The sequence below is a fragment of the Papilio polytes genome, unplaced genomic scaffold (assembly GCF_000836215.1).
Source record: "Papilio polytes unplaced genomic scaffold, Ppol_1.0 DF822067.1, whole genome shotgun sequence".
Classification (NCBI taxonomy): Eukaryota; Metazoa; Arthropoda; class Insecta; order Lepidoptera; family Papilionidae; genus Papilio; species Papilio polytes.
In genome coordinates, this window is record NW_013527137.1 from 2,027,485 (window position 1) to 2,054,501 (window position 27,017).

Here is a 27,017-nt window from a genome sequence, read left to right on the forward strand (position 1 = left end):
GCCTCCGCAGGTCTATTACACAATAAACACTTATAATAAGAGCCTTTAGTAGACATATTGTATTGTTCATATATCTATACTAAACTATTGTAAAGAAATATGTATTTGTGTATGCATTGAAATAACTCAAAAACTACTGGGCCGATAAAAAATCTACTGCTGTTAGAAAGCTACGTTATCGCTTAACATAGGCTTATTTTAAAGTTTCACGTGTACGAAGTCGCGGGCAACAGCTAGTCGAAAATATTGTACATAATATCTATCATACTTATATCGTACTGTCTTAAAAACATGAATGCGAATGTTTAGGAAAATGTGGATGGCTGTTTGTTAGAAATTTCCAGTACGGTGCAACCGATCTCAAAAAAATTTGGCATAGAAATATGCCAGAACGCAATAGCTAATTACTAAGTTTTTTAACGAATTCGTGTCCAAATATTCATGTTTCATAACTTGTTAGACTAAATATATAATCTTTTGTATATTTTTTTAAAATTCCAGCATACTGGTGGTCGGGCGCCGCAGTGACGTACTCTCTGGGCTCAATAGTCCTCATCATTCCAGCTGTGATGCTATTCAGACTGAAATCATGAACAATATTAACTATATTAAAACTTTACACAAGCAATATTTAAATATAAAGACAATTTACTTATTCTTTTACAATTTTTCTACTATTTACTTTTTTCGTATTACGATTGTATAAAAAATCCGACTCGATTAACAATCAGTATTAAATTATTTATTTAATAAGCGTTGTTTTATTTTACCGTCTCTTATAAAAGTAAGATTCTTTAATCTATACTAATATTATGAAGAGGAAAGATTTGAATTTTTGTATGTATTGAAATAACTCAAAAACTACTGGGCAGATCATAAAAATTCTCTCACCGTTAGAAAGGTAAAAAAAATTATCTGTGAGTAACATAGATTACATTTCACACGGACGAAGTCGCGAGCAACAGCAAGTCTTATATATTTATATTCACTTGTGGTTTATGTTAAATATTGTAGAGAGCAAATATTTCCATAAAATCAATTATGCATTCAAAATTAACATTCAAATTACTATAAAATGTTAATTGGATATTAACAAAACTGGTATTTTATCTAAAATGTTCAGGCACTTGCTAGTTTTACGTCAACTATTTAAATTAATTGTTTTGACGAGAAAGACCTTATTTTTCTATTTCATAACAGAAAAATAGTTGTTTCTCGGCTCTTCTAGAAATTAATATGTAAAGGTAGGGCGAATTTTATTTGCAAAGCACAAATTAATTTAAGTCAGAATAAAAGATACGAAAAAAAATCTGGCCGTTTTCATAGACACAATCTGTTTATTTTTTGTTTTCATTATGGTTTCCATGGTAACAGTTGTTTTGGTGTCACATTGAAAGCATCGGTTTCGTAATAAAATGCCATTATTTAGTAACAAATTCACACCAAAAACTATACCTGTTCGTCGAAATGATACTTCGGTGATAAGAAACGAGTTCGGCAGCGATTACGCATCTAAGGAATTATCGATAGACTTAAGTCCCCTTAAGATAAAATTAGGTGATTTTGAAGTCTCGTTTGAAGAAGGCCAATGGATACCAGGTAGATTAGAAATGTTTGAACAATTCGTATTTATAAAATTTCACCAAATACAAAAATAGCGACCTTTTAATACATTCCAGTTTTCTTTAGATATTTCGCCCATGACTCTGTCCACGTGAAATTAAGATAAAGCATAAAGCGAAGGTGTTTCTAAACTATCCTCTACTAAACTAAATTTCATTGAGATCCGTACAGCAAGCTACATATTCTGACAAACATTCATTCAAACTTTCGCATTTATATAAGTTACACAACTAACTGAATATTCCAGCGTCCGGTCGAGCGGGCGCAGCTCACAAGGAGAATCTTCGTCTCAAAAAGGAATTAGAGCAATTAGAGGAAGAAAACAACATGTTGCGTCTCAAGTTCGAGATCCTGTTGGACATGATGACGGACAAGACTGTGGAGGCGGAGCAGCAGCAGCAAGCTGACATGCAGCGCGCGCAGAGCCTGAGCTCATTGAAGAAGAATAAAAAGCAAAAGTGGTGAACGAGAGTAGTAAAATTCGTTTCCACTGCATCGACATTTACGTCTACATAGTTTAATATTTTTTTTTATATCATAAGGTGGCAAACGAGCAAGGGGCCACCTGAATCCGTCAAAATGGCGAAGCGACCGCTACCCAGATATTCGCAATAGCGGATGCGTTGCCTACCCCTGATATACGGAGGAGACGCACATAAAGAGGATATTTGCCCTTCCTATGCGTTTCCCGTAAAATCCACGTTCCCTTCCCATCGATATCGTATAATAAAAAGGGTGGGAAGGAAAAAGGACTAAAGTTGGGCCTTCGGCTCCACATTCACCAGACGAAACGCGGAATTTCTCACACCTCACGCCTGTCATCAGTGTGATCGTGGTATTACACCGGGCAAGCCGACCCATTCATAACTGGTATGTCAAAGAGAATATAATGCCTGGTTCATACTTGGCCATTACAATAGGACACTAGCGTAGGCCAGGTATTGACTGTAATGTCACTGGCGCAAGTTATGTCCACATTGTGATATTTGAATTCCAGTCCAGTTATTGAGGCTAGATTCGTCGAAGTGTGAACCAGGCGTAAGCGACAATATCTCAATACATGTGTAATTGCCGGTCAGTGTTTATAATAGGTTTCAGTGTAAATATTAAAGTACCCACTGTTCTACATACATTAAAATATGTTGTTAAATAAAAGTAAGAATAAAACTTTAAATTCCGAGCAGTCTTCAAGGTTTTTTAAAAGAAAATAAAAACACAAATATTTTATTTTATTTTCAATAATATAACAATAATAGACCTACATAAGATAATCTTAGAGTAATGGCGTCGGATGCTTACAAACAAATATTACACTTATGACACATTTATACAAAAACCAGTAACCAGCGGTTTAAAAGACTAAGGGCCTGTCCCACCACTGGCTAATAGAGGCTCAGATAGCTTAAAAGTGACATTGCTTTTATCAAATGGAACACGTTGCGGGTTAAATACTATTGATTGTTGGGGCAACGGGACCTCGTGTGGCCGCTCTGCCTGCAGAGGCCGCACTTCCTGCCCCCGCCTCCGCCCCCAGCACTTCCCCCTCCCCTTCCACTAGCGTTGCCCCCGCCCCTTCCACTAGCGTTACCTCCGCCCCTTCCGCTAGTATTGCCCCCGCCCCGTCCACGGCCTCTACCTCTGCTACTGCTACCACTATTATTATTCCACTCCACTGAAAGACCGACAAATAATTAAAAATATCACATCATATATTATTTCGAGCACAAGATTAACAAATGAAGATTATGATTTAAAAAAAATACCAGTAGTATCGGAATCCGCCCATTGGAAGAAATTACACCGCGAGCTGAATTCTTTTGGGCATCCGTAAAATGGCCGCCCCTTGTTAGGACCTTCTTTTTGTACTGTTACACTGGAATAATTGAAGAATACTTTGTTACATTTAATTGTACATTTTTTTATAACCAGAATAAGTGATTACTTTCGGCCAGTTAGTGTTAGGATTAATTGTGACCTGGTGGGCATAAATCAAAAAATGTTGACACCTAACCACACTATCGAGGTCAAAGTACCATAAGATTAATTTCCTACTAAATATGTCATGTTATATTTCTTTTTTATCACTTTTTCTAAGGTTTTTATGTATTAAATAAAATCGTGAGTGAGTCACAGACGTCTATAAATAGACAGGCTATAGGACGTGGTATTTTCTTAATTTTCGCCATTATGGCACTGACGAGGATTAAAATTAATGATGGGAATTAAATTAACTATCACTAGTGGACACGAGTTTTAAAAAGCGGAAAATTTGATTTGCAAGGAAAAAAAATTCTTTAAAACTTACCGTCTGGCAGGGACACCACAGTTGCACATCACATTGTCGTCAATCGGCTGGTAGTCAGTCCTGCTGTAAGTGGGCGCTACGCCCCAGCCACGCGCGCTGGAGCCCCCGCTGCTCGCGGAGCCCCGCCCCGAGTCCGCCGGAGTCTCCGAGCTGCTCTGTACTGTATTCTCTGACTCCGGAGCCCATAGAAAGAAGTCACACCCACCACTTTCCCTCATTGCTGCACATTTGTAAAATTTTTTACCTGTAAAACAGTGAGAAGATTTTAAAAAACAAATTATTTTAGAATGAATTTAATGGTGATTTTTTTTTCATGTAGCACAAATTATTAAAAACTGCATTATTGTTTACCTTAGACATGTAAAAATGTCGTAATGGGCGGTTCACACCTGGCCAGTACTGGTTAGTAGCTATCAATAACTGGACTGGCAAATAACTGGCATAGTGTGACAATAATTAACGCCAGTGAGTCCACACAATTTATTCTTTGCTAGCGCAGCTGTCTAACTGTACTGGTCAAGTGTGAACCGGGCATTATATTGAATAATACGTAGGAGCATTAAATTTCGTATATTTACCGAAATTAGCATTCTGTTTTCTTACAGTGAGCTGTATTGCTGGCTTGTTGCAACCACACAGGACATTGTTATCCTCATCGCCAACTGCCCGCGGCGTCGGCAATCTCGTCTGCGCTGTATTTTGCACCCTATTGTTATTACCTGTAGGTGCAATTTGCTCTGCGTGTCTATTTCTAGTTGGCATGCTTCCAATAGTAGTTTGTCTTTGAGGTCTGACGTCATTCGTATTCGCTGTATTTATGCGATTTTCGACTATCGGTCTACTATTATTAGGGATATTTTGGTTTGAGTTTACAGTTTTAACAGAGGAAGGGTTTATTTGCAGTATATCTAGGAAGGCGGGGTCGCAGCCGCCGATACAGCCGTCGTAAGGCGGCGGATACAAATGACTTATAGAATTGTTTCGCCATTCGAATTTCACTATATTATAGTTTGGACCACACTGAAATATAATTAATTATTAGAATAGTTGTACAAAGTACAATATCCACAAATATTAAGTATTTGATAACATTGTTTTTGGTTTTTACCTATTTCATAAGTAACGATTTTGTCCTCGCAGAATTAAAAAAAACTTTGTGTGTTCTTCCGTCTTTTATGAGATCTAATAATAATCTAATAAATTTTGGATATAGATAGTAACATCCATCCAAAATTTAGCATTTATAAAATGACTTGCTTACGCACGCGACTCTGTCCGCGTCGAATAAAAAAAACCAAAAGTAAGTAGCTTATGTGTTCTTCCAGACTATCCTCATTTATTCCAAATTTTAGCGTAATCCGTTCAGCAGTTTTGGCTACAAACTCTAACAAACATCCATCCATCTAAACTTTCGCATCTATAATATTAGTAAGAAGTAAATCTTACCGTAGGACAAGTTCTATCTTGTACTTCTAGAGATTTGACGACTTTCGGCAGCCAAACTGCGTTCTTACAACTCGGATACGATTCACAACTTAAAAATAGTTCCTCCGCATTATTCTTTTTCTGTTTTAATACCATTCCTGATCCGCATTTTGGGCATTTAAATACTGAAAAGAATCAACAAAATGGTAATTAATAAAAAAGTTTTTTATGATTGTTAAAAGTGTTAATTCTAAGTACATATTTTTTTAAAATGTTACTTACCAGTAGGCATGTTGACTGGTAATGTTTCAGTAGTGGGAACGTATTCATTAGGTCGTTCGTTGAACCTCTCCGCTAACGCATTGTCTATTTTATCTGCTTCTGCTGTCACCATTATGTATGCCTCTTTGTATCTCGCTATCTAGAAATTATTATATTGCATATAAAGTTTTAATTATACCAATATTTGTTTGATTAAAGGAGTAAAAGTTAAGCGTGGGCATGTTATGAGGGATGAATCGCATGTAACAAGAAGGACGTTAGTTATGAGTGTGGTACACCGGTAGAGGTAGACGTAGAAAGAGATGGATGTTTTGCGTGAAAGGTGACATGATCAAGAAGGGAGTGATGACTGATATGACGGATGATAGAGTTATTTGGAGAACGAAAACCCGGTGCGCCAACCCTGCGAGAGTAGTAAGTGCAGATTTATTCAAAATCTATGTGTTCTTTCGATCATTTTACTAATTAGGAAAAACAATAAAATAAAATATGTCTTAACGATAATACACTTTTTGCTTTTTCCACTGTACCGTGCATCGCGCTAGTGAAAACGATAATTAAATTATTCATCTATACTAACATTATATAAAGGAAAAATTTGTATTTTTGTATGTATTGAAATATTTCAAAATCTACTGGGACGATTTCAAATATTCACTATTAAATATGTTATCAGTGAGTAATATAGGGTACATTTTTAAACTTCACTTGGGCAAGGTTACAAGTAACAGCTATAATTAAAATAAAATCGATTATAGGTGCCCAATGCGATTAATAACCCCAGTATAAAATTTAAAACTTCAGGTATTTGAGTGTTAAGAAGCTTAAAAGTCAGAAAAGCTACACAGCTCAGATTACCTGTTCAGCTAAGACGAGATCCGGTTGCTTGGTGCCTTCGCTGATAGCTTTGAGGTCAGCCTCGAGCTGCGCGCGCAGCGCGGGGCGCGCCATGTGCAGCCCCATGGCGTCGTAGCCCTCCACCAGCCCCATGCCCAGCACGCCCGGCACGAAGTGCACCGCGTCCGCCAGCGCCACGTACGAACGACTCTTTATCGTCTCTATGTGCTCCGCGTGCGTCGCGTCCGTGCCTACATGCTCAATGTTTTACAGGGAATTTAATTTGCTACCCCATATGTAATATTGATATGTTTGTACACTTTTAGGATTGTGATTTAATATTAATTATACTAAAGCGAAAGTTTGGATGAATATATGTTTGTTATTACGTATTAAAGTTGATATTCTAAAAAAACATGTAATATACTTTTTGTCAAATTTAGCGCGGACGAAGTCGCGACCACTACATATTTTAATATATGATAGACATGGTAAATATCTTTAAGTAAAATGTTTAGCTATTATAGAAATTCACAAGCGATAGTTGGTTTGTAAAAGCTGAAGTAATTAAAAAATTTTTCGCACCAATTCCGTGTTTCTCCATGAGAGCGATAAGATCGGCCTCCGTCAACAAGTTGGGCGGCGACGTGTTGCCTTCCACTAAGTCGATACTCGTCGGATTGAATGTTTGTCCATTCTGCAAAACACACCAAGTTATATATGAATAGATTTTACGGAATAACAAAAAAGGTCAACTATTACTGCATTTAACAATAAACATTGAAAATTGGTCACTAAGGGAGAACTTAGGACAGTAGTATATTAAACCAACACTAGGAGAAACCACTTCAAGACTTTGAATGTGACAGTTTTTTGTGTTTATATTTACCTCATAAACGTGAATTTCTTTAGAAGACCATTTATCATAAGGATAGACTTCCAGATAATTCCTCGCGATGATCATAAGTCCGCTGGCGCTGAAGGTCTCATCAGCGAGGTGTATGGTGACGGTGGTCTCCTGGCCCTGCGCGTCCTTGGCGCAGCACGCCAGGAACGACCGCACTATGAACTCGTATAACCGCTGCTCGTTGCCCGACAGATCTTTAAATATATCGCACTTTTATTCATTAAAAGAATTAACTCAAAATTTATGTTTTTTGAGTTTTTATCATAAACGACATTATTTTCGCGAGAAGAGTACGACTAATTCATCTCGCGTCGCAATAGAATAAAAATAAAAGAGATAGGACGACATCTTTCTCTCTCATCTCAAATCTCCTGTGTAAAAATAAAAAAATAACTTCAATCGCAATTTCTCAAAAGACCTAAACTTTGAGTTAATTACATTTTTTAACAAAGGTAGTAAAAGTGAATATGCTAGTTGTCAAGAAACTAAAGAATCAGTGGAAAAGTTAGTTATCACGTATACATGGAGATAGTAGAGGTAATTTGAATTATAATTTAAAGCATTGAAAATCATACTAATTTTACTTATAAGAGAATGGCTCAACGATCTCGATAAAACATAGGCAAAGGTTATCTTAAAACCTATTTTATATTTGGGCAAAAGTTGAAAGAAAAGATAATTTTCCAAGATTTGTTACAAAGGTGTTAGAAAATGTTAATTCGTAATTTAATATTTCTATTCTGTTGGAATTTAGACTGTAATTTAAAGTAATAAAATTTTGATCACATTTACATTGCTTTATTCTACTTTTTAGTATTGATAAAATAACTTACTGTTAGTATACTTTGTTGGATGTATGGGAGGGTGAGCTTTGTCACTCTTGCTCCCCTGCCGCGGTGTGGGCCCCCCCTCCTCCAGTATCCGTTGAGCGAACCCCCCCCAGTTGGGGTCCCCCGTGTGATGTTCCACAAGTTGTCGCAAGTTCATCTCCTTTGGAAACTCATTAGTTTCCGTACGGGGGTAGCTGATGAAACCTTGAGTGTACAATTTTTCAGCTAAACGCATTGTTTCTTTAGCATTTATTTTAAGTTTACGAGATGCTAATTTTTCCAATTCCTGAGAAAAAGGTACTTTAATTGAAATAAAGGTACTTTAGTATATACTGTTAGCTTTTTAACTATTTTTGATGTATTCTGTATTCTTAAAAGTAATTTGTTAATCTGTGCTATTTATCAATACATTTATCTTTATTGAAAACAACAATATAGTTAGGAAAATATTAGAAAACGGAAGGAATAGTATATATAATAGAAAGTAGTTTTATAAAATATATGGCAAGGAGTGGCTCGGACTCCGTTGTAGTCTCGGAGCTCAGTCGCCAACAAGCTCAGTGTTTTACTAGTCGTCACAACAAAATGTTCGATATATTTGCGTTGTCGCATTGGAGTTCAGTTTGTGTGTTATAAAGTAATTGACAAGTATTGTTAATATGGCCATCCGTCTATATTTTAAAGGAAGTCATTTGTGGTAATATTCGTATTTTTGGATCTTTATATGTATTGAAATAACTTAAAAACTACTAGGCCGACTTCAAAAATTCACCATGAACAAGCTATGTTTTTACTGAGTAACATAGAATATTTTTTAATTTCACTCGGAGTAGCAAGCAACAGTTAGTCTTTAATAAAAACAATAAACATGTTATAATAGATTGAAACATACCACTGTGTCTAATGGCAAAGGTCTCCATTTAGACTTAGGCTTTGTTCTTACATTCACAACTTTAGCGAGTGGGTTCTCTTTGCACACATCATGCAGGATTTCACAACTTTCTTGATCAAACAGTCTGATTCTGTCCCATGCGAAATCTACACTTAGATTGTTCATGGTGTGGTTTACTGGAAACAAAAAATAAGACCATTTTTAAATTTGTACACAGATAAACATTAAATTAATTATAATAAAATAATCATAAAACAGACTAGAACTTGCCTGTGACTTTGTAGAATTAAAAAAAAATGTTAGTCTATGCCAAACTTCATTGTTAAACTAGTAAGATCTTTTGGGAAGCTAGTTTTGTATAGATGGTGATATCCAATCATCCATCCAAACTTTTGCATTTATAATATTAGTAAGAAATATGATTATGTTAGAACCCTTTATGACAATTGAAAAGAAGATAAATTGATCTTTTACCTTTTATTTTCCAAAATGTTTCAGATACAAAGTTGTTTACATCCCTGTATCTTTCCACAACAAATCCTAATGTCGGAAATTGACAAGATCCATAACTTATTAAACTGTCTGCCAGTTTTGATGGGAAAACTTTCTGTAGCCGCAGAGTCTGAAATCTTGTAAAAGCAGCTCCTGTAAGTAAAAGATAAAATTATTTCAATATTATCGAGTATAAAACTACTTAATTATTTAAGAAAGCTCAAATCTATAAGACTAAATTTAGTATAAAATTAGTATTTATCTGTGGTTCAATGAATGATGCATTTACATAATTTACCTATCCTTAAATCAAGTTCTTGCCTCACATCAACAGCGTTACTGATATTCCTGTTTGGTTGCTCTAAGTTCTGTAATGCACGGTTTACCGACACAGATGTTATCTCAGAGAACTTTGCTCGGTATATTCTCAGATTGCTCTTAACTGAGCTACACACCTCTACAATCTCAAAGCCTATGTTTTCTCCTTCTCTGTCACAATCCGTCCAGATAATCAGGCCTTGACAACTTCTTACTTCCTTTTCTAATGTTTTCTGTAATAAAAATTTAATTTTCCATATTTAAAAAATAAAATATTCTTTAGTCATCATTTGTTTTAAATAACCCTTACCTTAATTTTTTCGTAGTTTTCCGGACAATACTTTATTACTGGCGCATCGAAAAGTGTCAAAGGGTTACATGACTGCCAACTTTTATATGAACTTGCAAATTCTAGTGCAAGAAGATGGCCAGATACTGAAGTCATTACCATTTGGCATTTTTGTCCCATCACTTGTGCTTCAAACTCATAAATTTTATTGTACTGGGATAGTCCTTCTCTCTGAAATATTAATAAAAAGTTAAGATAGGCCAGGCCGGTCACCTCTACGTGTAACAAATACAGTAAATGTTGAGTACCCTTTTTGATGTTCCTCTTGATAAATGAAGCGCAATATTCTTAGCAGCGTCATTTTTTTCCGCGACATTAAGGTATTTCATCGTTTGTGATTTACTTCTTTGAACCAAAATTGAACCATAACTCGAAGTTAGTACGAAATTATTTTTTCTTATAAGAGTGAAGAAAAATCTATGCATAAAATACATATTCCTACTGTTATAACATCTTAATTACATTTGCATGCTATTAAAAATTAATATTAAAGTGATATTGCATTTAAATTACTTAGAAAGTACAAAATAATGCCGCCAAAAACAAATTTAAGAACTCAAAACAAACCAGGCATTTGACATAATTGACATTTGTTATCAAAGTAACAGACATTAGTATTAATGACTAAAAAGAGAAAGGAAGACTAAGTTTTCCACTTTTTTATATCTTGTATCAGCGCGGCACTCAAAATGCATTTATATGTTGTTTAAAACACTATAATAAAACTATGCAAAATCTGATAACTAAAATAGAAACGGTTTCACTTGGGATCCACAATCTTCATTGATAATGCAACACTTTCATTTACGTCAAGTTTGTTATGTTTTTATTTTGACATTTCTTTGACATGTGTGGTTATTTGTGTTTATTACAAAAGCAATTGAGTTGATTATAATATTATACATATGTACAAATGTTAGGATGATAACTACGCATTTAATGTCATCTAATGAATTGAACATAGTTAAAATGTGTTTCTTAGTTAATTGCCTTAAACGATTCAAAAGTTCACAACAATGGTTAAGTCGTCAAAAAGCAGATCCCTACGTGGAAAAGGCCAAAATATATAATTACAGGTGAATATTGGGAAGAAATGAACAATTTAAAATAAAAATTATTCATTCCTTGTGTCGTGTTCATTATCTATGTACTACATAAAAAATAATTTTAGGTGTCGAAGTGCATTTAAGCTTTTGGAAATGAATGAAAAAACCAATATCCTCACACCAGGATTAACTGTTATCGATCTAGGTGCTTCTCCTGGGTCATGGACTCAAGTTGCAGTTCAGAAAACAAACTCTGATGGAGCTGATAAAAGTAAACCAAAGGGAACTGTACTGTCGATCGACAAACTTCAAATATTTCCTATACAGGTGTGTACAATATTTATTATTATTTTAAATCGGATATATAGTTGTAGACTTAAATATTTTGTTCACCCAAATTTTTTATATCTGCTTTTTAAAATAATATGAACAAAAGAAAACAAAAGCCAAAGCTAATAAACCAATTTCTAAAGTCAAGGTTGTGTATATCATTAGTTATCTATTGTTCATTGTATAATGCACAAGTTATATTTCCAGGGTGCTACAATTATGAGTAATATGGATTTCTCAACAATAGCAGCTCATGATAAAGTGGTGGAAACACTTAACGGCAAGAAGGTTGACTTAGTGTTATCTGATATGGCCCCAAGTGCGACTGGCATTAGAGAATTAGACAAGGATAGAATTTTAGGACTCTGTTATATGGCAATTCGATTTGCAGCTCTAGTCACTAAAGTTGACGGAAATTTATTATTCAAAGTCTGGGATGGGAAGGAGGTACCAATATTAGAAATGGATTTAGAAAGGTTTTATAAAAGTACAAAGATATTGAAGCCAAAAGCGAGTAGATCTGACTCATCTGAGAAGTTTATTCTTGCAAGAGGATTTAAGGGTATTCAGAGGCCATTGCAAAATGGACGCTGGGGATAAAACTCATGTTAAAATTAGAAAATGTTAAGTTCTATACAAGATTAGATAAAGAAAAAAGGTATTATCAATGTAAATATTTTGTATGAATTTTAAATAATGTAGGATAGTAAAATAAGTAGCACTTTGATGCTATGTAAGATCATATATTTGCAATTTTTTTTCTTCTTGTTCTGTATTTGTTCTAAGTATACAAAGATTAAACTATTGCAATGATTGTAATAGATAAAAAGATTGTCTATGTTTTAAATAATGGTACTTCTGGTTTAGTAATTAACTTACATTGACACTATTTGTGTTTAATTTGTTAAGTCATAATAAAATGTTACTAGTCTTGTAGTAATAATGTCTTCCATTGTTATTGCCCATTATTTTAATAAATAATAATTTAAATGCAGATTTATCTTTTTCTACCATTTTTGTAACAAATGCCATTTGAATTAGGAAGTACTTCATAAATAAAAGACAATTTTTTAATATTTTGCATATATTTATTTCTCTCTATCATTTTATATGAAGCATATAATCTTCTCAGTTACTACATATATACACTAAACAAACAAAATATTGTTGCTTTATGCATATAACATATATTTAACATACATATCTAAGTGTATTTAAAATTACAAGATAAGCTTTAATTTATTAACCAAATGAAATATTCCTGATTTTAATTAAAAAAATATCACAAGTAATTGTTGTAAAATGCCAACAAATCTAAGCATTAATGTTGTAAAATTTGGACGTAAATAGTTTATAAATAATCTTTTTAAAATTAGTAAAAATGTATCTCCTGTATACATGGCAAGATGGAAATAAAGCTTTTAGCTTAGTTGCAGTAAAAAGTAAACTAATCTATGATGCAAATATCGTCAAATTCAATGGAAATGAAAAATTTTGTTTACACATTTCTTTCGTAAAGTTTTAATATTTAAATTATACAAATATGTCTGTTGTTAAAGAGTCTGTGATAACAATCTTATCAAAGTATAACTGTTTACAAAGGCTTATCATTTCTCATGTTTATTGAATTTGACTACAAATACTGTTTTTCGAATGTCGCTTATGCCTGACACAACCACTTGTTTTGTCTTTGATGTTCCATGAATTAATATCTAGTATTGCTTGCTTTTAATCTTTTTTTCTTATTTTAATTGACCAACTCAGTGAATAGCAACATAGATGCAAGATGTAAAGAACCGTCAAAATTACTTTGTCAGCATTGAAGGCGGCCCAACTCTAGAAAGATGATTAAAAAAACTTCAAAAGTGTAGCACCATCGTTAATAGGCGCATTGGCCAAACATGATTGAGATAGATAAATTAAAGACAACTGTTAAAATAGCCATAGAAAAACGTATGTGCGTGTCTTAAGGCCTTACAAGTACCTCTCTGTCTACTATCGTTAACTAAACTGGTTATTTTACATATTTCTTTATGACTTATTCTTAATAGTCTTTGCGCATTTACTGTGCTAAAATTAATTACATTTATACTGAAAATTATGTACTCTACAAATTATAACTAAGACTAAAACATTAAAATAGCTGTGTCGCATTTATATAGCACATCTAGCATATAAATAACATAATTGTAATATTTTCAATATGTATATGCATTTTATATAATTACTGTACCAACTTAAGAAATTGAAGGCAATCCAAATACTATATAAGAAAATATATTACTATGACTAGTGCAGATGTGCTTATAGCTTTAAAATATTTAATAAGTTTTAACACGTTTATCCCTTGTTTGCAGTAAGCTAGCGATTTAGTCGAATATCGAGCAATTTACTGGCTAAAATATTCCCTCTATACGATTTGCTAATCTACAGGAGTACGTTTTTGATGTGTAGACCAGTTTTATTCACTAAATTACTTGCTACTCGACTAAATTTCTAGCCTAGTGCGATATAGGCAATAGTGCCACTACGATATCTCCGTAGATGATTCGCCAGGCGAGTCAGCTGTAAACGTGTTTGTGTGTCGAGTTACATATTTTAAGAGATCTAAAGCTTCGTTGGATGGCTCTATATATCAATAATGTTTTATACGAAATGCGTGCGTGTGCCGTGTGAGAGTTTGTTAAGTTGTGCGGCGGAGAGGAGGCTGGAGTGCGCGGCGTGGTCGAGGAGTAACAGCCGTTCGCCGCGCTCGTCGGCCAAATGCCGTGCGCACTGCATCGCTGACACCTCCATGGAGAAGCTGGTCACAGCACAGATCGCGTACACGAATGACGCCACGAACAACGCACAAGTGAAGTCTGAAATTAATTATTATTGTTCAATATACTATACTGAGTTCGTTTGAAACGAAACGAAAAAAATACTATATAATAATGACGATGGTAAAGTTAGGTATGTTCAGTGTACCTCGTTACCATCCGGTAGAGAATAAAAGTAAAGTAAAAGTGTCGTTTTAAATATGCTTAAAACTAATTACTTACGGTACATGTTGTGTCCATTGAACAGGTTGATAATGCACGGATATCCGTCTCCGATAATGACGGCTGATATCAACAGTAAGAGATCAATGATCGCTGCTACAATCCAGGGAAATATGTATTCCTTCTTGTACTTGACGGCTCCGTGGAGCAGCGAGATAGAACACATCAAGTATATCGATGTCAATATAGTACTGGTATAGAGGACAATCACTGTTACTGAAATAAAATGTTTGCAGTTTTAGAAGTTTTACTGTTTCCAAAAATCATTTGTATTTTATTTCATTGTTCTTCAATGATAATTTATTCGCTGCTACAAGAAAAAAAGACTAAGTCTTCCACAACTACTTTTGTTTACTTTTAGTGTTAAGCTTGTTACGACTTAATAAATTTACGTGTTTTATAATATTTTGTAAACTTACCGGAAGCTAGATATTGAGCATTAGCAAATCTCCGTTGATTATTAGTGCTAATAACATCCCCTTCGTGAAATCTTAATTGATTACCGTAAGCTACTTCGTAAAACCCTCGCCTCTCAGCGTCGTCTTCCATGTCATTATGAAGCAAAGTAAGCATTTCACCAACATGAGATATACCAACTAATAGTATTATCAGAATAAAAGATGATAGCGCCTGAAAATATAAAAAAGCTTAATATCTTCACGAAAAAATACGCATTGCGTTTTTCGTAAGTATACTTACAATTTGATGGACGGCAATAAGAATTGTGCCTTGACGTAAATTGAAAAAGAACAAAAAATTGTTCACACGTCTTATCATTTTTACTAATAATTTACATTCCTTTGGGTTATCAAACATTATTGTTAGACGGAGTAGTTTAGAGCATAGTTGGTGAATGATATAAACATCCAGGCGCTTCAAAGCGAAAGTAAGGTCGAAGTATTCTGCGCATGTTTTATATGATTGATTTTTCTACTTTTCTAGTGCGCATGTTTTTAATATTTGATATTATTTTGAAAGTGTATACGCACCACCCAGATGGTTGTCAACAGATATTATTGGCAAACATCTGCTTAGGATTACAAAAGAAAATACGTAGGTATGTACGAGTGAAAGGTTGTACATTAGGGAGTTTTATTGAACATTTAAAACCTTCTATTACATAGTCTAGTTGCTTACTGATCATTCAATGATAAAATCTCTTAAATTAAATTTAAAGGTAACAATATTGTCATGTCTGTTTCACCTGATATTGATCACCTCTATCTTAATGACCAGCGAACGCTTCGGTTACATTGCTATTTAGCAATTTCAGGCGCCTACTGGCTCAATGCCTTGGAAATCGAAAGTCACTTAATGCGGAGATTGGGAAAGCGCTTAATAAGGAATAATTTCAAAGACATTTAATTATTATAAATTAGTTTTAATTCACAACTTACAATAGTAGTGATAACATTATGACTTTATGTGCCAAACTTTTAGTTGGCGTTAGTATATTTGGATTATATTATATTGAACTAAAATCTATCACAAATAAAAAAAATAATATGTACATGAATTTTGCTTAATGCGTTAATTGATTTCGAAAATCATACCATTGAAGAGACTTTTTAACGTAATGAATACATTGGACAGTTAAGTGAGAAATAAAAAGCGATTTACATTAGCAACTAGCAGTTCATATCTTGGTTAACTATGGGTTTAAAATAACTTATATCAAGTAATTGCGTTATTAGTATTATGACATAAAGTACATTAAATTTATGTGGGACCAAAACGTTGTTCACTATTTTTTAATTTGAACTGTACCCACCAAGAACCATCTAGTGGCTTAATAGATCTATTTGATAATGGACATGACTTACGGCCGAATATCGAAACGACATATAATTTAACAGCAATTTAAATTAAAGGCATTAACTTCAATACCACAAAAAAATCAAATCTGTATTTTTTAAAGGATTCTTATATCCAAAGTAATGTTAACTCAGATTTTTTGGAAAAACCATCGATTTTCTCATCGTTTGTAAACGAAAATACGGTCTATGTCACAAATCCTCACGTACTCGAAGGCAGTGTATGCCCATCGTTATGAATTAGTTACGTTCTAAGGACGGATTTAACTAAACTTGTTTGATACTGTTACAAAGTTATTTTTTTACATACGTACATGTCAAAAGCATTTTGTTATATTGACATTGTAATTAAGTGTATTTAAATTTAGAGCTCTGTTATCATCAAAATTATCGGTTTTCGTAGAAAAAAAAAAATCGCGTCCTATGTAAGTTCAAAAATTTGCTTAGTTAAAATTAGCCGTAATTCATATATTCGTTTTATTGTGTTTTGCTATGAAAATAAATTGGTTTGTACTTAAAAAGACGAAGTTGTTAACCATTTCAAAAATAGATGCTATATTTTCAATGAACCAGAGACTCTAAATTTAAAGTAATAAATTCCTGTAGTAGAAGCGAACAATAAATGCAAAATCATCAATGTATTGTCATATGATAGTTATATTATAGACCGACTATGTTATCTGACCCGATGTGTAAGAAACTAAAATATGACAGCACACTAGCGCCCTCTTGTCAATGTCAAAGTGTCACAAGATCCTTTTTGTACTACAGCTGTCATTGTTATGTCAAGTATTTTCTATTTTATGCAATTTTCTATGCAGATGTACGTTTTAAGTATTTTAGCTTAACAGCTCCTTTTATTGGGCCAGATATCTTCGTTTGACTATACTGTGGATTTCAACTGCAGTGACATTTGTATTGACATATGTCTATTTTGTCAAAGAGTATGTGTGGAATGACAATACATTGACACAATCTCTATTTTTTCAAAGAGTATATGGAATTACAAAATGTGGTAATACATGTGTAACTGAAATCGAAACCCACAATTATGCACAACCGTGATCGAAACATGCGAACTAGTGGTACGATTACAATATACAGACTTATTTCTAAAATACACAAATGTATAATATAAATAATTACTAAGAAAATAACTGATATAAATACAAGGTTAAATTTGTTTGGAGTTGCCATTGTTTGATTTAATTTACATGAAACTAGAATATAATTTAGACGAAATGTAAACATATTAATGGACTATGAAGGTCTCATAATACAATTATTAAAATTTTAAAACGACTTCTTTAAATACATTTAAGGAGCGTTAGACATAATTTTAATTCAAACAAATAGTCAATCCTTGCGTCATCTACATTTTAGTTTCATTACATGTTAGTGGACAAGTATACATGACGTGAAAAAAGTAAATTTTTATCTTAAATTTATCACATTAATTAACCATACAAGTAAGTCATTACGCCTACAATGTTAGAATAGATGGTGTTCAAGTTAGTACTTATATTCAAAATTCCACGAATTATACAAAGTATAAAAAAAATACATTAGATAAAAATTCGTATTCGCACACGTAAAAACAACTAGATATAACCGTGAATATATTACAAGGTACAAAATTATTAAATACAGTAATACTCTAGCTGTATAACATAAGAACAAAAGAGTCTAGCTTGCTACAAATACATATAATTTTAACTGTAAAGACGAACTATTCAGTTTAAATAGTGCAGCTGATGTAGACAATAAATATTTGTTAAACATGTAACATTTTAACTGAACAGTTCGACAATTCAGATAAAATTGTCAGATAGACCTGAACTCTGTATTGTAATAAGGGACTAAAAAAAAATTAGGGTTCCTTATTCAGTGTCTACACAAAGAGCACTCAAAGGAATTGAAAATGTTTTTGCCCCCCTTATATTATTTTATATACTTAGCGAAGAACTGACAACAGATATGAATAAAAAGGCATTAATACAGTAACCTCAACTGAAGTAATATATTAAGATATCAGATGGCTATAAATAAATTTATAGATATTTATACCAGCAAGCCATAACACAGTGACAATTTAGACTGGAGATTCTCCTAGCATTAGTAGTAGTACTATTAGTAGTAGTTGTTTCATATAAATTTTATATTCTTAGGGGTGGGAGGTGCTTTACACATTGAGTTTCAAAGAATCGTTTCTCTAATTGACCCAATTCTTCTCATGTACTATTATTTATTTTTCACTAAAGGTTCTTTATAAAACAACTTACAACCATCTGATATTAATTTTACTTACATATTTGTTAAACACCGGCTGTACTCATCAATATCACCACATAACAGTTAACACTAATGTATTCATCTAGGCACAATGATAATTACAATAGTACATTATATAAGTTCATTTGAATATATGGACAAATCGGGATGCTATAATATTAACATAATTACAAAACACTTATATTCACAATGTATTCTGTTAAGTAACAATACCTTAAACTACCTTATAATACTAATCACAAATCCGTTGTCGTTTACAGCCTGTAATTTGTTAGCGTACAATACTTGGACAAGAAATATTAACTTTTTTTATATTATAAGGTGGCAAATGAGCAAACGGCCGCTTGAATTTACTGAAATAACGAAGCAACCGCTGCCCAGACATTTGCATTTGCAGATACATGCTACCTTTATTCTACAAAGGATGCCCAGAAAGAAGATATTTTTTTATGCATCCCCTCCTCTATCAAATCCATTTCTTCACAGGCTTTTCTTACAAGAAAAGTGCGGGAACAAAAAGGGACTAATTTTTTAACAGATTACTTGATTTTTCGGATTACAGAATAGAAAAGCTACTGGAACCAACACAATTGAATATATCAGAATAGTGTCTTGAATACTTTTTGTTTATATAACTATTTCTAGTTAAATTTTTAGTGGAAATCTATACAATTTGTGAAAAAAACGTGGTTGGTATGTGTGAAAGTTCATTTGCAACTATTAAAATCATTTTTTTTTTCCAAGTGATTGCTTGCAATATTATTAATAATAATTGAGAAAAAAGTTGTAGAATAACATCAAAATGTGTCGTAAATTCAATTGTGTTAACATCGCCTTTTCATATTATACAAGTAACAAATAAATCTTATATAAGCAAGTTGTATAGATAATAGTCTTAATTGTGAAGATGTTAACTTACATTTTATTTTAATACATTATCATATTAAATTTCACATTAAAAACGTTTTTCAAAGAACATTGGACAGTGCAAAAATTTAGAAAGTTTTCGTTGTAAGATTTTATTTGATTCAATTATATTCGAATGCATCAAATTACCACATTTTATTCTACATTTATGCATAAAAACATTTAATAATTGATTTTAAATACGTGACAGAGAAAATTAAACGTGAAAACGAGGCATTCAAACATTAATAATCAAATCTCTTTGCCCCATTAACAAAAGTTTTATATCTATAAAATAGACTAGAAAAATAGCTTTTTTTATCCTTCCAAAATCCGAATGGCAATTAGTCAAATAGAAATACAGACGAGGCACGAATAAATCCATTCCGTCAGTGCATATTATAAAAGGCTGGAACTAACGGGTGGGTTTACACCTATTCAATACAGTTGGCGCTCAACTGGACTGACAATCAACTGGTATGAACTAGCATCAGAGAGTCCATACAATCTATTACTGGAGATGCAACTGTCAAACTGTATTGCAAAGTGTGAACCGGGCATAAAGCTACGGGAGTTGGGTTTTTCACGTAATAGTGCAAGAGTTCCGACCTGTACAGTTGAGCCTGGTGTTGTGAGGGTGCTTCGGTGGCCGAGCTCGATGTCTGCTGGGGGCTGCGGATATCGCGTACGACTTCAGATGAGACTTCAACGTGGTGGGCAGTGGTAGTCGCTCCAGACCGTACACGGACGTGCGCGCCACTATCGCACGACAACACAGCTCTTGAAGACTGAGAACTGAAAATGAAACATCAATCTATACTAATGTTATAAAAAGGAAAAAAAAAAATTTCTATGTATTGCAACAACTCAAAAACTACTGGCCCGATTTTAGAAAATCTTTCTCTGTTTGAAAGGTAATTTATCTGTGAGTAACATCTATGTAATTTATCTGTGAGTAACGTATACGTAGATATACAGATAACATAGTAATACAGGGTGTTATTATTATTTTTTTAAATATCACGAGGTCGAAGTCGCGAACAAGAACTAGTGCAAAATAAGATAGCAAATGTTATGGGCGCCAGTATTTACATATATAAGGTCCAATACTGTGGACTCACTAATTGTATGTGTACAACATATATGTTGTGATTGTACTTTAAAAAAATAAACATCATTCACAAGTCTAAACTAATATAATAAAAAGGCAAGATGTGTATTTTTGTATGTATTGAAATAACTCAAAAACAACTGGACCGATTTTAAAAATTCTTTTACTATTAAAAAGCTATGTTATCAGGGAGTAACTTAGTAATATTTTTTAATTTCAAGACGGTTTAGTCGCGACCAACAGCTAGTCTGTATTAAACAGAATAGAAGTAATTAAAATCAAATCATACATCGGAATTTAAATGATACATGACGTGTTTTATAATATATAATACGCTTCAGTAAATTCCAAGAAAAATACGTCGACGACTACGTAATAAAAAGTATCTTGATTGCAAGAAACAATAGATAAAGTCCATTCCAAAAAACAATTATTAAAAATGAAAACTATAGTTTAGTCACTTAATAAGGATGTTCATCATATTATATTATGACCTAAGTGATATACACAGATAAATGATTAGCTTTTGCCCATAACTCAGCCTGCACTGAATTAAAAAAAAAAAACTATTAATAGCCTATGTATACACCTATATCCACACTCTATTTCACATCTGTGCCAAATTTAAAATCCATTAAGATTTTCTAGATACCTCATAACAAACATCCATCCATCTAATCTATGCATATATTAGTAAGATGTTTACCTTTATTGCTTCTCCAGAGTCTCTCCATGCCATTCCTGTGCAATGCCATTCGGGATAATTCACAGAAGCTCTCTCGAATGTTAAAGTCGCAGAGTGGACTGACTTCGAAAAATGCCATATGATTCTTGGCAGCATACTGTTCCGCATCACGTTCTTGTACTTGACGTTTGAATGCGAGATGCAAGCGGTTGCCGACTAACACTTTAGGTACACCTGGTGCATGCTAGAATGATATAAAGTAATAAATAAAATATCTCAATACCGTAATAATATTGTAACACCTATAATTGTAACTAGAGAGTAACCACCTTTTATTGTTCAGATAAAAACATTATAGTATACCTGTCAAAAATGCTAGTGCCCCAGATATTACTTAAAAACAGGTTTACAAAGATTCTTGGAAATAAGCTATAAATCAATTGTTTTTTAAATTTTCAACTAAGCATAAACTAAAATAGCCTTTAATTTAAAACCTTACACACTTATTCAATGTGTTTCTTACAGATTGAAATGACTACCATATTACTACTATAGTTACTTAACTCTAGGATTTGATTTTCAACTAAGCATACATATTTAATATACTATAGCATAGTTTACATAAAAAAAATTAGCTGAAGCATATTTGCTTTTATTCCCCTCACATAAATTATGATAATACATAAATATGTACTAAACAAATTTTTGCTTACCTTTTCAACTTCTTCTAGCCACCTGTCTATGCTATCGAAAGACCATTTGTTTGTTATATCATAGACCAGTAGTATACCTTGAGCACCACGAGAGTATGAGCGAATTATTGTACAGAACCGACCCTGGCCTGAGGTGTCCCACAGCTGCAGTTTCACTCTTTTACCATCCAATAGGATTGTTGTAGTTTTATAAGCTGTAAATTAAAATTAATACTTTACAAACATTTCTAGCTTTCACATTATTTTATCCTTGAGTGTTTTAAAAACCTTAACACTTAGACACTACATACACAGATATACAAGCATACACAGAAACTATAAGCTGTCAACATTAAGAGAGCATGGTCATTATGGTAACGGTAATTTTGACATTTGCAATTGAGAATTTCATAATCACAATTATATTTTCATGCAAATGAAACCACACAAGAACTGCTATTCAAGAATAAATGAAGAGTAAATGCAACATCACACACCTTGGCTCACATTAAAATTTAAGTTAATAACATCATTGGTTTCTTAGAACACTTATTGATATAATAGTTTAAGCTGTAGATTATAACTAAAGAACAATTACCACTTCCACTGCAGAATGGTGAATCTGCAGATCCATCCTCAAGGTCTTGGAGAATTTCTTGTTTCCCCACATCAGAGTCCCCTACAAGAAGCACCTTCAGGAGATAGTCATATGATTTAGGAGCTGCCGGTGGCCTGCCTAAAATCAAAATTTCCAATTATATATCATTTATATTGAAGTTATTCGCAAGCAAAGCATGTACAATTATACCCATTAAAATAATATTATTAAGAACTAACGAATCATGATTGTTTTTATTTTATGTATTACTAAAGATTAAAAACGTTACTAGATAAATTAAAACTGATTCGCTCCAGTAATTTACGAGTGCTTGTAAACTGGAACATGATAAAGTTGTAAAAAGAAACAATACCTGTTCTTTGATGATGAGATCGAGGTAATGTGGTGCTGCCATTTTGTGCGACCTGGTTAGTCGCTTGCTGTGGTGCTGCTACCATTCCTGTCGTCGTAAACATAGTTCCAAATAATCTCTCCTGATCTCCAGGTGGTCTTTACCACACGCAATCGTATACATAATACCGTCCAAAATTAATCGATTGCGTTTCCCATGTAAAAAACACGATTCATATCATGCAATTATTATCCGTTTCCAAGTTCTGTTTACGGGTTTATAACTAATACTTTTAAACACAACACTTTCAGTCTGTACACAAAATATACATACACAGTTCACAAGGTCGACACTTATTATTGCACTGTTCTACTTGTTTGTTCTAATTCCACAGGAAGAATTAATTGACATGAAATGTAAACTACATCACCAATAAAATTAGTTTACATTTATGCGACACAAAAACAATTCACATCACAAAAATAGGCAAAATCTGGTGAACGACGAAAGACATTGAACAAAGATAATATAAACAAGAAGTCATTTTATTGCGACTTTTTTATAATCTATGGTAACAGATGGCATGGTTTAAATGACGTCTCAATTTTTTTTGTTTTTAACAAACAAAAATTAATCCTGAAAATATCCCCCCTGATATTTAAATAATCGAAAATATAGTAGGTTTTGATTTCATGAATTACATAGAAAATCCTCTTAAATCAGGGTACATAACCTGAGCCCTGAGATGTGTATAGTACAAGTTCACTTTTATCAATTTAAACATGTGCTTTTACAAAACTACCCTTTTGTGCACAGCTTTATGCTCCCTATTTAGTTAATTTTTCTAATATTGAAGAAGCTAGCTGATTCTATAATGAGTTTCTGGTCTCTTATCACTTGTCTTGCCTTTGCAAGCTCGTTCAGTAATATAAGAGTAAGAAAAATAATACTATAATTTGAGAAAAATATTTATTCTTATAATTTATTAGTATAAAGGCACAATAAAATATTTGTCTTTCAGTTACATTTTTTTTGTAAAAGTTAGTTGTTTATAGCTATACCAAAAAAGTACTACTTATGCTTAACTCTAACAATATCTTATATGTATATATTCGAATGATTTAGGAACAATTAAAAGTATCTTGTAGATTATCTTTCTTATTAATATGTTTCATAGCCAGGCAATTGGAATGTCGCGCTGTACTTTTCCACCTCACCCCTGAGGTCAGCTACCTTTTTGTTAATATCAGCATTTTCATCTATAGTTTTGTTGAAATCTACTATTTTTGGGCCTGATATTTTCGTAATCTCTTGTCCAAGTTTAAGAGCCTTGTCGATAAAATCGACTACTCTATCGATGTCGGCTTCCTTTAAACCACGTGTGGTTAACGCTGGAGTGCCTGTGGAATATTTACACGTTAATTTGTATACATTCTTCATTAAAGTATTGTAACTTTTGATACACAGATAGCCATTTTTTTACTTTTTGAAGTAAACCTAAGTTTGAAAATCGAAATATGTATGTTTATCATGTGTATGTATAACATCAGCGCTTTTTTTTTTATAATAGCTGTCATCCCAACATTATCCACATAAAAAAATTGTCAAGTTTAGAAAGTGTACTATTCTAGACTGTATTCAATTTCTGGTCCAAATTTGATGCAGATCAATTTAACTAAGGCATAACCAACAAGAAATAGTACTTTGCACAAGTTTTCTTCATTCTCACAATAACACAATACCTAATTATGAACTGTTTTAATTTCAATATTAAAAATGTGCATTATAGTTTACCAAGTCGTATTCCACTTGGGTTGAGAGCACTCTTGTCTCCGGGCACGGTGTTCTTGTTGCAGGCGATGCTGCAGAGCTCGAGGATGCGCTCAGCGCGCGCGCCGCTCAGCCCCGCGCGCCGCATGTCCACCAGCACCAGGTGCACGTCTGTGCCTCCGGTGGCGATGTCATAACCTCGTGACATCAGACCTTCGCATAAACGCTTTGCATTCTCCACTACCTGTATACGTAAAATATAGCATTTAATGAAAAATCTACATCATAATCATTTTAATTGCGTAGTATTGTAGATCAATGCAATGATGTTTATAATATTTTCACAAACAAACAAAAACACGCCAATTTTTTCATCAAATATATTAATAAAAATAAATAAATGATTAATGTTTTCTTAGTGATTGTTAGAGGAATTTACTATTTTTAAGGGTAGTTAGTAATCAGAATGTGTTCTAGAGACTACTAAAAACGATTACTTCGAGCTGACACTAAGCGGTCTTAACTGTCCAGGTAAAACTTATAAAAATAAACTTAGCTTATGTAGTAGTTATAAATTTTTGTTATGACCACTACACAAGCTAAGTTGTTCAATAACTCACTTGTTTCTGATATTCAATGAACTCGGGAGAGATAGTTTGCTTCATAGTTGTAGCGATAGCTGCAATAGCGTGGTTGTGAGGACCTCCTTGCAGACCAGGGAATACAGCCTGGTTTATCTTGCTCTCGAAATCAAACATGACTTTAGTGCCGTTCGCATTCACCGAGCGAACACCTTTGCGGAAGAATATCACACCCGCTCTCGGACCTCGCAACGTTTTGTGCGTTGTTGTTGTAACTATGTCACAATACTCGAAGGGACTTGGGATGACACCTGGAAATATTACATACACATAAAGAAAAAAAACAAAACGAAACATTCTTTACTTGAAAAACTAGCGTTTTTACCTGCGGCAACAAGACCAGAGACATGTGCCATATCAGCCATCAAGTAAGCACCATTCTCATCAGCAATTTGCCTGAACCGTTTGTAATCCAAACAGCGCGAGTAGCAACTGATACCAGCTATTATAAGGCGAGGCTTAAATAACTTAGCTGTTTCCGCCAACTTGTCATAATCGATTAAGCCAGTTTTAGGATCCACCTGTAAGAAAAATTAAAAGTTATGAAACGGTTAAGAATTAAGAATTATTTTTTATTACTAATTATGTGAGAAATGTTTAATAACGCAAGCAGATAAAATAATCAACCTTGAGATATTGTTTTTGTTACATCAAATAGTTTATTAAATAAAGATATCCGATAATAACCTTGTAAGGCATGCTTTCAAAGAAGATAGAAGTGGCAGAGATTTTCTTTGTAGCGGTGAAGAATCCATGAGTAAGATGACCACCATCAGGAAGATCTAACCCCATAATCCTGCCATGAGGTTCCACAACACCGGTGTAAACAGCAAAGTTAGCAGGAGAACCTGAAATAGATATTTATAGTACTAAACCTTTGACAAAATTCTTACGGGCAGCGGTCATTTTGCTATCTTGACAAAGATAGTGTTTTGCTGGTTTGGCATTCTAATAATAGGAAGAAGCGACTTTTTATTCTTTTATGCTTAGTAAACTATAAGTAGGTGTTAAAGAAAACCATTGATAGAACTGTAATATTCCACCAACAATACATGTGTTTCAAATGTATAAATTAATATGTATTGAAAGTGATTAAAAGTATGTTTTCTTAATGTATTACCTGAATACGGCTGAACATTGACACCCCACTGCTCATCGCTCAGTCTGAATGCTTCAAGAGAACGTTTTTGTGCTAATATTTCAATTTCATCTATGTATTCATTACCTCCATAGTATCTGTATGCATATTAAAAAAATTAAATTGATTTCAATAGTGTTTTATGTCTCAATTGAATGAATGTTATATATAAAATAGTTAAATTTTTTAGCCTCAAAATTTTTTTTATAACATAAGGTGGCAAACGAGCAAGCGGCCAACTGAAAATGCCAAAATGGCGAAGCGACCGCTGCCCATAGACATCCGCAATTGCAGATGCGTTGCCTACCCTTATCCGACGGAGGAGGAGACGCACATAA

The 27,017-nt window shown here is 33.4% G+C and overlaps 6 protein-coding genes across 7 annotated transcripts in view; 2 read left to right on the top strand and 4 right to left on the bottom strand.

Moving 5' to 3' along the window:
- The window catches only part of LOC106106826 (major facilitator superfamily domain-containing protein 10-like), a 7,432-nt gene extending 5,316 nt beyond the window's left edge, over nt 1-2,116 (top strand). Inside the window, exons 7-8 of the mRNA XM_013287485.1 lie at nt 1,393-1,599; nt 1,871-2,116. Of these exons, the coding sequence (XP_013142939.1) occupies nt 1,393-1,599; nt 1,871-2,088 (425 nt within the window). The 3' untranslated portion in view covers nt 2,089-2,116. The remainder of the gene's footprint in view (nt 1-1,392; nt 1,600-1,870) is intronic.
- Nucleotides 2,117-3,074: 958 nt separating this feature from the next.
- LOC106106827 (DNA topoisomerase 3-alpha) lies at nt 3,075-10,800 on the bottom strand. The gene is made up of 15 exons (XM_013287486.1): nt 10,509-10,800; nt 10,222-10,431; nt 9,892-10,144; nt 9,576-9,746; nt 9,102-9,277; nt 8,213-8,495; nt 7,362-7,573; nt 7,058-7,169; nt 6,494-6,723; nt 5,636-5,774; nt 5,375-5,538; nt 4,507-4,948; nt 3,929-4,172; nt 3,387-3,496; nt 3,075-3,295 (listed from the first exon to the last, which is right to left on the bottom strand). The coding sequence occupies exons 1-15, from the start codon at nt 10,692-10,694 to the stop codon at nt 3,075-3,077; spliced, it is 3,153 nt and encodes a 1,050-aa protein (XP_013142940.1). The 5' UTR covers nt 10,695-10,800.
- A 303-nt stretch (nt 10,801-11,103) lies between these two features.
- On the top strand, nt 11,104-12,280 carry LOC106106995 (rRNA methyltransferase 2, mitochondrial). Its single transcript, XM_013287660.1, has 3 exons — nt 11,104-11,336; nt 11,432-11,633; nt 11,844-12,280. Exons 1-3 carry the CDS (start codon nt 11,182-11,184, stop codon nt 12,234-12,236), a joined length of 750 nt encoding a protein of 249 aa, XP_013143114.1. The 5' UTR covers nt 11,104-11,181; the 3' UTR covers nt 12,237-12,280.
- Nucleotides 12,281-13,029: 749 nt separating this feature from the next.
- On the bottom strand, nt 13,030-15,538 carry LOC106107045. Its single transcript, XM_013287725.1, has 4 exons — nt 15,380-15,538; nt 15,100-15,310; nt 14,681-14,896; nt 13,030-14,497 (listed from the first exon to the last, which is right to left on the bottom strand). Exons 1-4 carry the CDS (start codon nt 15,494-15,496, stop codon nt 14,283-14,285), a joined length of 759 nt encoding a protein of 252 aa, XP_013143179.1. The 5' UTR covers nt 15,497-15,538; the 3' UTR covers nt 13,030-14,282.
- A 4,029-nt stretch (nt 15,539-19,567) lies between these two features.
- On the bottom strand, nt 19,568-23,654 carry LOC106107296 (ras-related protein Rab-40C). Its single transcript, XM_013288093.1, has 5 exons — nt 23,152-23,654; nt 22,779-22,916; nt 22,202-22,395; nt 21,510-21,732; nt 19,568-20,487 (listed from the first exon to the last, which is right to left on the bottom strand). The coding sequence occupies exons 1-5, from the start codon at nt 23,252-23,254 to the stop codon at nt 20,276-20,278; spliced, it is 870 nt and encodes a 289-aa protein (XP_013143547.1). The 5' UTR covers nt 23,255-23,654; the 3' UTR covers nt 19,568-20,275.
- Nucleotides 23,655-24,088: 434 nt separating this feature from the next.
- The window catches only part of LOC106107417 (serine hydroxymethyltransferase, cytosolic), a 3,986-nt gene continuing 1,057 nt past the window's right edge, over nt 24,089-27,017 (bottom strand). For both annotated transcript variants that reach the window (XM_013288267.1, XM_013288268.1), the window contains exons 3-8: nt 26,662-26,777; nt 26,229-26,389; nt 25,867-26,062; nt 25,521-25,792; nt 24,925-25,144; nt 24,089-24,530 (exon numbers count right to left, since the gene is read on the bottom strand). In XM_013288267.1, coding sequence (XP_013143721.1) covers nt 24,292-24,530; nt 24,925-25,144; nt 25,521-25,792; nt 25,867-26,062; nt 26,229-26,389; nt 26,662-26,777 — 1,204 coding nt within the window. In that variant the 3' untranslated portion in view covers nt 24,089-24,291. The remainder of the gene's footprint in view (nt 24,531-24,924; nt 25,145-25,520; nt 25,793-25,866; nt 26,063-26,228; nt 26,390-26,661; nt 26,778-27,017) is intronic.

Excerpts from the sequence above, each read along its gene's own strand:
- LOC106106827 (XM_013287486.1), bottom strand. The coding sequence starts at position 10,694 with ATGTATTTTATGCATAGATTTTTCTTCACTCTTATAAGAAAAAATAAT. Across the intron at positions 6,724-7,057 it reads CATGGAGAAACACGGAATTG|GCACGGACGCGACGCACGCG; the intron begins GTGCGAAAAATT and ends TTGAGCATGTAG. Across the intron at positions 5,539-5,635 it reads ACCAGTCAACATGCCTACTG|TATTTAAATGCCCAAAATGC; the intron begins GTAAGTAACATT and ends GATTCTTTTCAG.
- LOC106106995 (XM_013287660.1), top strand. The coding sequence starts at position 11,182 with ATGATAACTACGCATTTAATGTCATCTAATGAATTGAACATAGTTAAA. Across the intron at positions 11,337-11,431 it reads GCCAAAATATATAATTACAG|GTGTCGAAGTGCATTTAAGC; the intron begins GTGAATATTGGG and ends AAATAATTTTAG. Across the intron at positions 11,634-11,843 it reads TTCAAATATTTCCTATACAG|GGTGCTACAATTATGAGTAA; the intron begins GTGTGTACAATA and ends TTATATTTCCAG.
- LOC106107045 (XM_013287725.1), bottom strand. The coding sequence starts at position 15,496 with ATGTTTGATAACCCAAAGGAATGTAAATTATTAGTAAAAATGATAAGA. Across the intron at positions 14,897-15,099 it reads TGCTCAATATCTAGCTTCCG|TAACAGTGATTGTCCTCTAT; the intron begins GTAAGTTTACAA and ends ATTTTATTTCAG. Across the intron at positions 14,498-14,680 it reads CAATGGACACAACATGTACC|ACTTCACTTGTGCGTTGTTC; the intron begins GTAAGTAATTAG and ends AATTAATTTCAG.
- LOC106107296 (XM_013288093.1), bottom strand. The coding sequence starts at position 23,254 with ATGTTTACGACGACAGGAATGGTAGCAGCACCACAGCAAGCGACTAAC. Across the intron at positions 22,917-23,151 it reads ATCTCATCATCAAAGAACAG|GCAGGCCACCGGCAGCTCCT; the intron begins GTATTGTTTCTT and ends TTTTGATTTTAG. Across the intron at positions 21,733-22,201 it reads GGCTAGAAGAAGTTGAAAAG|CATGCACCAGGTGTACCTAA; the intron begins GTAAGCAAAAAT and ends ATATCATTCTAG.